The 12,219-nt window shown below is 40.9% G+C and overlaps 1 protein-coding gene across 1 annotated transcript; it reads right to left on the minus strand.

Annotated features, from left to right (window-relative positions):
* Positions 1 to 1,037: 1,037 nt before the first annotated feature.
* LOC120555211 (serine/arginine repetitive matrix protein 2-like) lies at positions 1,038 to 11,398 on the minus strand (the record flags this gene model as incomplete). Its single annotated transcript, XM_039793895.1, is given in 7 exon segments — positions 1,038 to 1,142; positions 4,512 to 4,649; positions 5,145 to 5,249; positions 6,687 to 6,917; positions 9,495 to 9,638; positions 10,311 to 10,553; positions 11,252 to 11,398. Coding segments are annotated over 7 exon segments (1,113 nt in total), but the record flags the coding sequence as incomplete, so codon positions are not given.
* Between the last annotated feature and the right edge of the window lie 821 nt (positions 11,399 to 12,219).

Here is a 12,219-nt window from a genome sequence, read left to right on the forward strand (position 1 = left end):
CACACACACACACACACATATATACACACATACATACACACATACACATATATACAGGAGTATATGCACACACATAGAGAGAGACACACACACACACACAGGAGGAAAGAGACAGGAGAGGAGGAAAGATATGAGAGGCACATATATATATAAAGACACATATATATATATGCAGAGAGACACACATATATATATATATAATATACACACACATATATATATATATATATACATACATACACATATATATATATATATATATACACACACATATACACACACATAAAAAGAGTATACACACATATATATATATATATACACACACATATATAAATATATATTAATATATATATATATACACACACACATATAGTAGAGAGGAATATATATATATATACACATATAGGGATATGGAGGAAAGAGCAGAAAGAAAGGAGGAGGAAGGAGAGAGAGAGAGAGAGAGAGAGAGAGAAAGAGAAAGAGAGAGAAAGAGAGTGGAGAGAAAGAGAGTACATAAAAGAGAGAGTATATATAGAGAGAAAGAGAAAGAGAGAGTATATACATATAGGAAAGAGAGAGAGAGTACACACACACACATATATACACAGGCATATATATATATATATATATATATAGGAAAAGAAAGAAATACATATAGCAGCTATTATATGAGCATATGAGCATACATACACATACATTGCCATATATATATATATAAGTATATATATATATATATATATATATATAAGTATATATATATATATATATATATATATATATAAGTATATATATATATATATATATATATATATACTTATATATGCTATGCTTCCATTTAATATTATTAAAAGCAAGAGTGGAAAAGTCCACACAAATAACTGTCTTCGCAATGTGATAACTCTACAATAACTATAATTTTACACATTTGTTAAGTCCAAATGAACTGACTCAAAAAATGAATTAACATCAAAAACAGAAGCTCTTCACTGCTTCTCACTTCCCAACTGTATAATTATATATAATCCAGCCCTCCTCACCTTTCCTTTGCTCGCCCCGACGCCGCCCAACTTCCGAACGGGAAGAAAAACACTCTCGGTGAAACGTTTGATCCTGATGGCCTGGTTCCCCTCCGCTGTTTCATGCTGGGAGAAATCAATAATACACATGTTCTTACACAAGATAAAATGCTATTATATAACAACCTGGGGCCTGTTTCACAAAAGAAGAATATCTAAATCCAGGATAACTGATAAAGCGAGGCTTGACCTAGTCTACCTGGTGCATCCTGGCTTGCGCGCTTCACGAAGGCCACGCCAGGCTGAGGAGGAGGACTCAGGGTCGAGCCAGGCTGAAGTAATTCAGATAGATGCGCCGTCCACGGCTTTCCTCAAAAGACCGGCTAAGGTCGATCACAGATTTACTGATGCCAAAATGGAGAATACGTATTGTACATACTCTTTATACAGAGTGAGTAGCAGCTTCTGTGGAAGTATGAGGACGTGAAACACATGATTTGTATAAGAGAAGAGAAACACGCGCTGTAATGAAAACAGTAGAAAAGAGCAGACGTAATAACATAACTACTGAATGCGCGTAGCAGCCTAAACATAACTAACCACTGCTCTGAATTGAAACCGGCCATAATCATACCATTCAAGGATTAGGCTATATCATTTTCACAAATTAACAGTTGTACCTTTGCCTTGAAATTTACCACCAAATCTATTTTCTACAACGCTAAAATATGATGCGAAATATCTCTTTCAACTCTGTTCCTCTCTCTCTCTCTCATGGGCTAAAAATATAAATTTCCTAAGTCATATTAACTTCCACTGCTCGCTTTTAATGCAAAGTGTAGCATACAACTGTTCGTCTTTGCAAATGACAGTGACTCATTGAATGGTTTCAGTTAAGAGCAGTAGTTCATAAATGGATATTTTAGACTAGCATTCAGTCGGTCCGCTATTATCTGCCACGCTTTTCTCGTTTTTTTATTTTTTATAGAGGACGAAGTCTCTTCTCTACATATTATATGCCTTGCTCCCTCATATACTGTATGGACATAGAAAATAAAGACACTTAAGAAATTGGACTAAAATCTAGAAACTATAAAGATAATTGAGTGATAAATTCCATGCACACTGTAAACATGAATGGAACAGAGTATATTCATCAGTTATTTCCCCAGCAAAAAAGTTCAAAACCATTGAGTTGTCCTCTACCTGTTGTTATATGAATGTACAGTAGCCTACATCACTAGATAGTTACTGGTCCAGTGAATTAAGACTATAATTTGGGAGGATTGTACAATAAGAATATGTTCTTAAAATTGTTCAATCCTCCCCAAATTATAGTCCCAGTTTACTGGACAACACAAATTGTGTGCTAAGAATTCCAAATACAATGCACATGAAAGAGGAATAAACACGATCCTTATTGTTAAAGAATAATAAAAAATAAATTCTCAACTAAAATAATTCAAGGTGCATTGGTCAACTATAGAAATGTACAGCATTGTATATATTGCCCTTAGTAACAGACTTCATTTGAAACACATTTGAAATTGTATCAGCCTTTTCTAATCATCTCAAAAACTGCCATAATATATTCATCAAACTTCTAACAACAATATGAACATCAGTCTTCATACAGCAATATAACAGTAACAATGACTGTCACATGAATAATTATAAAAAATAATGGTCACAATTTTAACTAATAACTGAACAGCAATATGCTGTATTTTAATCCAGGCTGATAATAACAATAGGGTAAAACCAGTGCTGGGTGAACAGAAAAGGTTCCAGGATTAAATAAATCCTGGCTGTTAGCCTGGTCAGGAGCAGGCTAGCTGCACAGAATAAATCTCCATGGTGATTTATGTGCCTCCGCTTTTGTGAAACCGAGTCAAGGCTAAATTGAGCCAGGATAACTGGGAAATCCCGGCTTAATCCCTTATCCTGGTTTTGTGAAACAGGCCCCTGGACACCAAAACAAGGATCTTTACTGTGTGTGTGTGTGTGTGTGTGTGTGTGTGTGTGTGTGTGTGTGCGTGTGTGTGTGTGTGTGTGTGTGTGTGTGTGTGTGTGTGTGTACATATGTGTATGTCTGTGCGTGCACACGTGTATGTGTATATGTGTGTGTGTGTGTGTACATGCGTATATGTGTATGTCTGTGTGCGTGTACATGCGTATGTGTGTATATGTGTGTGTGTGTGTGTGTGTGTGTGTGTGTACATGCGTATGTGTGTGTCCGTGTGTGTGTGTGTACACGTATTGTGTGTCGTGTGTGTGTGTGTGTGTACATGTATTGTGTGTCCTTTGTGTGTACAGTATATTTTATATGTGTTCGTGTCCGTGTGTGTGTGTGTGTGTACGCCAGTTGTGGGGGTGTACATGCATATGTATATATGTGTATCATATTTTTATGTGTATGTTACATGTTGTGTGTTAACCTATGGTGTGTATATGTGTGTCATATGTGTGTGTATATGTGTGTGTGGTGTGCTCTTTCCAAAAAAAAAAAAAAAAAAAATAAAAACAGGTGAAATATTCACCACACATGTTTAGATTCTTCAAAGTAGCCACCCTTTGCTTTTTGTAACTCTGCAAACCCTTGGTGTTCTCTCAATGAGCTTCATGAGGTAGTCACCTGAAATGGTTTTACCTTCACAGGTGTGCTTTGTCAGGGTTCATTAGTGGAAGTTTTTCCCTTTATTAATAAAAAAACAAAGGGTGGCTACTTTGAAGAATCTAAAATATAAGACATGTTTTCAGTTATTTCACACTTTTTTGTTAAGTACATAATTCCATATGTGTTCATTCATAGTTTTGATGCCTTCAGTGAGAATCTACAATGTAAATAGTCATGAAAATAAAAAGGAAACTCATTGAATGAGAAGGTGTGTCCAAACTTTTGGCCTGTACTGTATGTGTGTGTCTGTGTGTGTACATGCGTATGTGTGTGTATATGTGTGTGTATGTGTGTGTCTGTGTGTGTTTAAGAAGCCTACACATGATAAGCGATATGCTCTCTGCTCTCCACTGCCGCCCAACTATGCGCGGCGCTACCCCTGGCGTCTAACTCCGCTCAGATTTGCCGCTTTGCGCTGCGCTCGAAGTTCAAATTATTTCAACTTTCACCTAGTTGCCGCTGACCTTTCCAAAGCGCAACCGATGAGATAACAGCATGTCGTTACCTAGCAAAAGGAAATAGCTGCGCTGCGCTTTGCTCTGCGCCGTACCTAGGGAGCGCAGAGAGCAATCACTTATGATGTGTAGGCTTCTTAACTTAAGAGAGAACTTACACACAGCTGGTGCAACAGGCTGCTGGACATTTATGCAACATTTTTAATAAGATAATGCCTCATTTGCATATTTAAACATAGCATTTCAGACTGTTTTAATGTCAGCAATCAACTGGGGAAGTTTGATTGTCTCAGCTTAATCCTAAACCTCCTGCGATCAGAATAATGTCCAATTAGAAGGGCCGAGGAAGATAAAAAGACTCACCGGGACGACGCTGAACTCGACCTTCTCGTTCAGCTCCAGTTTCTTCTTCTCGATCACCTCCGACATGTGGAAGTAGAGCTGAGGGTTCTGGGCGCACTTGATGAGCCCCGAGTCCTCCATGAACTCGATTACGATGCCCTGGTCAGAAAAACACATCACACAAACACACGCACGCAGACAAACACATCATACAGACACACACATACACAAGTATGTACGTAAGTACGTATGCAAGTTAGTAAATAAGTAAATAAGTAATTAAGTATGTATGTAAGTTAGTAAATAAGTAAATACGTAAGAAAGTAAATAAGTAAGTTTATTTATATAGCACTTTTCACAGATGCAAATCCCAAAGTATTTCACTATAAAAGGAGACCAGAGAAACATTAAATCAGACCCTAACCCTCGTCTAACTAAAGGCCTTTCTTCTTCTAAAAGAATCGACTGAAGATTAACAACATAAGTTAGTGACTCAAACCTCAGCTAGTAATGTAGTAAAAAAATACCAATATTGGGAACTCAATATATTATAGTGGGATAATTCCATCCAATGTGAGGAGAGAGTAAATAAGTTACTCAGACCTCCAGGATACTCAGAGTAATGTGAGGAGAGAGTTAGTTAGAAAGCCTTACGTGTCGTCGTTGCTCCGTGGACTCTTCGAAGGAGGCTGGCAGGATTTCCACGAAGGTTGCTCGTTCCTCTTTGGTCTCATGATTGGTGGCGATGTTGAAGCGCACCTTCAGAGACCAGACACACCTCAAATTAAACAGCTAAACATCTAACTGAAGCTGCTAATCTTCTGCTACGTTTCCCCCTCTCATTCCCTCTCATTCCACCTGCTCTGGCGTTCCCCCCTCTCATTCCCCCCTGATGTTTTGGTTTAAAAAGGAATATCTTCTGCTGCGTTTCCCAGAGATGGGGACTCGTGTCTGAGACTCGGACTTAAGTCACCCTAACAGCTGACTTCAGACTTGACTTGCGACTTGAGCTTTGAGACTCGTCAACAACCTGTTTTCATGCAACTGTTGCTTTTTAAATCTAAATGTATTTATGTATTTCTATTTTCTTTTAATGGTGCATATACGGGGAAACGTATGATGAGCCTCATGTCCACTGCCCTTTGCCATAATGTGCTTATGTGCATGCAGTCACATGTAACAAAAATACATTGATGAGATCCCGGAGTTGTGCCTTTTGTCATTAGTTTTGCTTTCAATAACTTTATAAACAGTGGCAGTAAGTTAACAGCTACATGCAAGGTGTGTAGCACCAAGATAAATGATGGTGGATCAACAACATGGAACTTCCTCAGGCACCCAAGATAGCAGTGAGTGACCCAGATCGGGTCACTCACACGTTACATTTAGCATATATCATCACAGGTAACTAGGGTTGGGTATCGTTTGGGTTTTTTTCGATTCCGGTGCTAAATCGATACTTTTAAAACGGTGCCTGAACCGGTACTTTTCAATAAAGTTAAAAAAAAAGAAGAAGAAAAAAAATAAGGTTAGTAAACAACAGTCAGTGACTTGTTTATTGCTAAAGCCATGGTCAAAATTAAAGATTTAATAATAATGTAATAACAATAACAATAACTTATTTCACCAGTAAATTGCTGTTGAACCCCAGATGGGAAAGGGGTATTTTACAATTACTGTGAATGCACCACGAGGCTACCTGTTTTAAGTGAATGCACCGTCTGTGTTGTTTAATTCCGACCATATAAACATAGTACTACTAGTACTACTACTAGTACTACTAGTACTAGTAGTACTACTAGTAGTACTACTAGTACTACTGTATATCTATGAATTGCGACAACGGCAGCTGCTGCTGCGCTGCAGAGCAATTGTTACATCCCGCTGTTGAAGTCCTCCACAGTGAAATCCAGTCACACTTTACACTGTTTAACGTTAGCTGTCAGCACTTTACCGCTGTTTAATCCAGCTGCTAGCTAAAGGTAGGCTAACGTTACCTGCTGTCAGGTGTAGTGTAAAGTCAAGCAGCGAAATGAGGCACCGAAACTTTCGTTCTTATTCGGTCTCGTTACTATTGTTTACGTCGGCACCGGTTCCCTATTGGCACCGAGTTTTGGTACCCAACCCTACAGGTAACAAGCTAACCAAGTGTTGTCTGTCTGTCTGTCTGTCTGTCTGTCTGTCTCTCTCTCTGACCTGGTCTCCGTCCAGCATGGTGGAGGTGCTCAGCAGGTCGTCGGGGCCGAAGCGAAGCTGCTTCTGTTCTCCTTCGACAGTCATCACCAGCCGACCTGTCTCCGCGGCAGACTGCTCCTTCTTACCCTCCTGCTCCTCTTCCTCCTTCTCTTTCTTCACCTCCACCTTTCCCTCCGGTCCTCCGGCAGCGTTCCCTCTCTCCTCCGGCGTCTCCTCCGCTTCCCTTTTCCCCTGCGGGAGAGAACAAGCTCTTCAGTTATGGACGGACGCAGAAAGGGAATCAGGAGCATCGACAACGGCGACTAAAAGTGACAGAAATCTAAGAAAGAAAAAATAATTCATGATTGTTGAAAAACTGACAAAAACCTTTTTAAAAAAAAGCAGCAATAACGGCGACAAAAAGTGATTTTGTTGAAAGGAAAAAGTGTCAAAATGTAAAAATCAATAACTGTTGTTTGAAAGAGTTCTGAAGAAAGCAGCAACGACGTCGGAAACCTTTAAAGAAGAGCAACAAAATTAACATAAATAACAACAGACAAAACCTGACATAAATAAATAATTGATAGGCTGTGTATGTGTGAGAACATTTGTGTGTATGTGTGTGTATGTATGTATACGTGTATATATGTGTGTATGTGTCTGTGTGTGTGTGTGTGTGTGTGTGTGTGTGTGTGTGTGTGTGTGTGTATATATATATATATATGTGTGTGTGTGTGTATTATACAGTGCCTCGCGAAAGTATTTGCCCCCTTGAACTTTTCGACCTTTTGCCACATTTCAGGCCTCAAACATAAAGATATAAAACTGTAATTTTTTGTGAAGAATCAACAAACAAGTGGGACACAATCATGAAGTGGAACAAAATTTATTGGATATTTCAAACCTTTTAAACAAATAAAAAACTGAAATATTTGGCTGCAAAATTATTCAGCCCCTTAAGGTTAATACTTTGTAGCGCCACCTTTTGCTGCGATTACAGCTGTAATTCGCTTGGGGTATGTCTCTATCAGTTTTGCACATCGAGGGACTGACATTTTTTGCCCATTCCTCCCTTGCAAAACAGCTCGAGCTCAGTGAGGTTGGATGGAGAGGCGTTTGTGAACAGCAGTTTTCAGTTCTTTCCACAGATTCTCGCGATTGATTTGCGGACTTTGACTTGGCCATTCTAACACCTGGATATGTTTATTTGTGAACCATTCCATTGTAGATTTTGCTTTATGTTTTGGATCATTGTCTTGTTGGAAGACAAATCTCCGTCCCAGTCTCAGGTCTTTGCAGACTCCATCAGGTTTTCTTCCAGAATGGTCCTGTATTTGGCTCCATCCATCTTCCCATCAATTTTAACCATCTTCCCTGTCCCTGCTGAAGAAAAGCAGGCCCAAACCATAATGCCGCCACCACCATGTTTGACAATTGGGGATGGTGTGTTCAGGGTGATGAGCTGTGTTGCTTTTACGCCAAACAAAACGTTTTGCATTGTTGCCAAAAGTTCGATTTTGGTTTCATCCGACCACAGCACCTTCTTCACACATGTTTGGTGGGTCTCCCAGGTGGCTTTTGGCAAACTTCAACTACACTTTTTATGGATATCTTTAAGAAATGGCTTTCTTCTTGCCACTCTTCCATAAAGGCCAGATTTGTGCAGTATATGACTGATTGTTGTCCTATGGACAGAGTCTCCCACCTCAGCTGTAGATCTCTGCAGTTCATCCAGAGTGATCATGGGCCTCTTGGCTGCATCTCTGATCAGTCTTCTCATTGTATGAGCTGAAAGTTTAGAGGGACGGCCGGTCTTCGTAGATTTGTAGTGGTCTGATACTCCTTCCATTTCAATATTATCGCTTGCACAGTGCTCCTTGGGATGTTTAAAGCTTGGGAAATCTTTTGTATCCAAATCCGGCTTTAAACTTTACTCCACAACAGTATCTCGGACCTGCCTGGTGTGTTCCTTGTTCTTCATGATGCTCTGGCGCTTTACACGGACCTCTGAGACTATCACAGAGCAGGTGCATTTATACGGAGACTTGATTACACACAGCTGGATTCTATTTATCATCATTAGTCATTTAGGTCAACATTGGATCATTCAGAGATCCTCACTGAACTTCTGGAGAGAGTTTGCTGCACTGAAAGTAAAAGGGGCTGAATAATTTTGCCACACCCATTTTTCCAGTTTTTATTTGTTAAAAAAGTTTGAAATAGCCAATGAATTTCGTTCCACTTCATAATTGGGACCCACTTGTTGTTGATTCTTCAAAAAAATTACAGTTTTATATCTTTATGTTTGAGGCCTGAAATGTGGCAAAAGGTCAAAGCTCAAGCGGGCAGGCTTATCCTTTCAAGGCACTGTATGCGTGTGTATTAGTGTTATGTGTATATATGTGTGTGTGTGTGTAGTGTACATGTATGGGTGTGTGTGTATGTATATATGTGTGTGTGTGTGTGTGTGTGTGTGTGTGTGTGTGTGTGTATATGTGTGCTTTTGTATGTATGTATGTATGTATGTATGTATGTATGTATGTATGTATATGTGTGTGTATGTGTGTATATATGTGTATGTGTGTGTATATGTGTGTGTGAACATTTGTGTATGTGTGTGTATATGTATGTGTGTATATGTGTGTATATATGTGTGTGTGTGTGTGTGTGTATGTGTGTATGTGTGTATACGTGTGTATATGTTTGTGTGTGTTAAAAATAAACAACAAAATTAACATAAATGTATAAACATTGTTTGAAAAAAAAGTGACAAAAACCATCAACAAAAAACCCGACCTGAATGCATAAATCGGTTGATAGTGTTCTTACCGGTGCAGCTGGGTCCTCGGGCTCCTTCTTGATCTCTTTTCGGGGATATTTGGAGACGGCTTTGAGGACGGTGCCTTCGAAGCGCTCCTTGCTGAGCTCGTCCTTCGAGTCGGGGTTTCTGATCATGAAGCCGAGCGGCGTCCACTGCACGACCACAGCCGACCGTCACAAACACGTTCAACTCACACATGCACTCACCCAAAACCCCAGGCTTTCTTCTACCCACCTACTGTGCAATATTTCAGATTTAATACTATTGATAATATTGATAATACTGTGCAATTCCATTACTGTCCGATATATATTACTCATTGAATATGATTCACCACTATTGGACAATATTCAAATAATTTGAATTATTACCCACTTACCCACAGTGCATATCAAACCATATATATACATACATACATACATACATACATACATACATACATACACACACTCACACACACACACACACTATTTATCTTATTATTCTGGATATATCTGTCTCTGTTTTTATAGTTTATTCTTACTAATGTTTAATATGTGTGTGTGTGTGTGTGTGTGTGTGTGTGTGTGTGTGTGTTCCATGTAGGGTAACTACTGTGGCATCAACATTTAGTTTTTTTCCACTTGCTCAAAGTATATTTGTACTGTCTGGCCCCTTTACCAGTTTTTTTTAATGTTGGGAAGAAACGTCCAAAAAACGTTTCTAAAACATAAATAAAAAAGAAAAATGTACGTAAAAAAACTACAAAAACCAACTTAATTCCTGATTGGCCGACGATGACGTCATTACTGATACGATAAATCAACGTATGATGTGTTTCTTACTTTGCATTTGGCTGCAGCGAGCGCCGCGGCCACTTCCTCTTTCTTCTTCTTCTCTGCCTCTCTCTGTCGCTCAGCCTCCTCTGCCTCCCTCCTCTTCCTCTCCTCCTCCTCTTGTTTCCTCCTCTCTTCCTCCTCCTTCCTCTTCCTCTTTTCATCCTCCTCCCGTCTCTTCTGCTCCTCCAGGATCGGGTCTCCGGCCTTCTTCGTCCGCATCAGGCGGATCGCTCGCTGCTGGCCTTTCACCTAAAACACACAGACAGACAGACAGACAGACAGACAGACACACAGACACACAGACACAAAAAAAAAACAGAACACATACAACATACAACAACAGACAGACAAACAGAACACACACACACACAGGCAGACAGACAGACAGACAGACAGACAAATACAAAAACATACACACAGACAGACAGACAGACAGACAGACAGACAGACAAGACAGACAGACACACAGACAGACAGACGAACCACAGACAAACACACACAGACAGAAGAGACACATACATACATACAACATACATACACACAGACAGACAGACAGACAGACAGACACACATACAGACACACACACAGACAGACAGACAGACACACAGACAGACAGAGCCACAGACACACACACACAGACAGACAGACAGACAGACACACACACACATACATACATACAGACAGACACACAGACAAACACAGACAAACACACACACACACACAGACAAACACACACACAGACAGACAGACAAGTGGGAAAAAAACATGGAAAAATCGTCAAAAAGAAACGTAGAAAACAGAGACAAAAGTGTCAACAAATACTTTAACTCTACTTTAATTTTCCTGATGATATTTACAGACTTTTACTGAAGTACCATTCTGACTGTAGACCGAGTATTACTACAGTGTGGTAACAGTACTGTGACTGCAGTAATGGGAGTACTCACCGTGGCCAGCGTGAACTGCACCTCCTTGTGGATGTCGCTGGAGTTGAACCTGACCTCGCTGAAGTTCTCGCAGATATCGAAGGGAAGCTCGCCGTGCTCCTCCGAGTTCACGATTCCTTCGTCCGGTCCCAGAAACGTGATGATGCCCTGAGACCCAAAACACACATTTCATTTAACAGGCTTCCTTCATAGTTACACACAATCCACCAGGGTACGAGCAGGGTACGCTTTCAAACCAGCAGAGGGAGGAGAGGGAGAGAGAGAGAGAGAGAGAGAGAGAGAGGGAGAGAAGGAGGGAGAGAGGATGCCCTGAGACACAAAACACACATTTCATTTCATAGGCTGCTTTAATAACACCGGCTTCCTTCATAGTTACACACAATCCACCAGGGTACGAGCAGGGTACGCTTTCAAACCGGGAGAGAGGGAAGAAGGGAGAGGGAGGGAGGGAGGGAGAGAAGGTGAGAGGGAGGAAGGGAGGAAGGGAGAGGGAGGGAGAGGGAGGGAGGAGGCGAGAGAGAGGAAGAGAGAAGGAGGAGGGAGAGAGAGCGAGAGAGAGAAGGGAGAGGGAGGAAGGAAGGGAGAGCGAGAGAGGGACAGAGGGAGGAAGGGAGAGAGGGAGGAAGGGAGGGGGAGGGAGGGAGAGAGAGGAAGGAAGGGGAGGAGGGAGGAAGGAGGGAGAGGAAGGGAGGGGGAGGGAGGAGAGGAGGGAGGAGGAGATAGGAGGAGAAGAGGAGGCCGAGGAGAGGAGAGAGGAGAGAGAGAGGGGAGGAAGGAGAGGAGAGGAGAGAAGGAAAAGAAGGAGAGGAGAGAAAGGGGAAGTGAGGGAGAGAGGGAGGAAGGGGAGAGAGGGAGGAAGGGAGAGAGAGGGAAGGGAGGGAGGAGAAAGGAAGGGGAGGAGAGGGAGGAAGGGAGGAGGGAGAGAGGAAGGAGAAAGGGAGGAGAAGTGAGAGGAGGAAAGAAGCGGG

Source organism: Perca fluviatilis, unplaced genomic scaffold, assembly GCF_010015445.1.
Source record: "Perca fluviatilis unplaced genomic scaffold, GENO_Pfluv_1.0 PFLUV_unplaced_scaf_270, whole genome shotgun sequence".
NCBI lineage: Eukaryota > Metazoa > Chordata > Actinopteri > Perciformes > Percidae > Perca > Perca fluviatilis.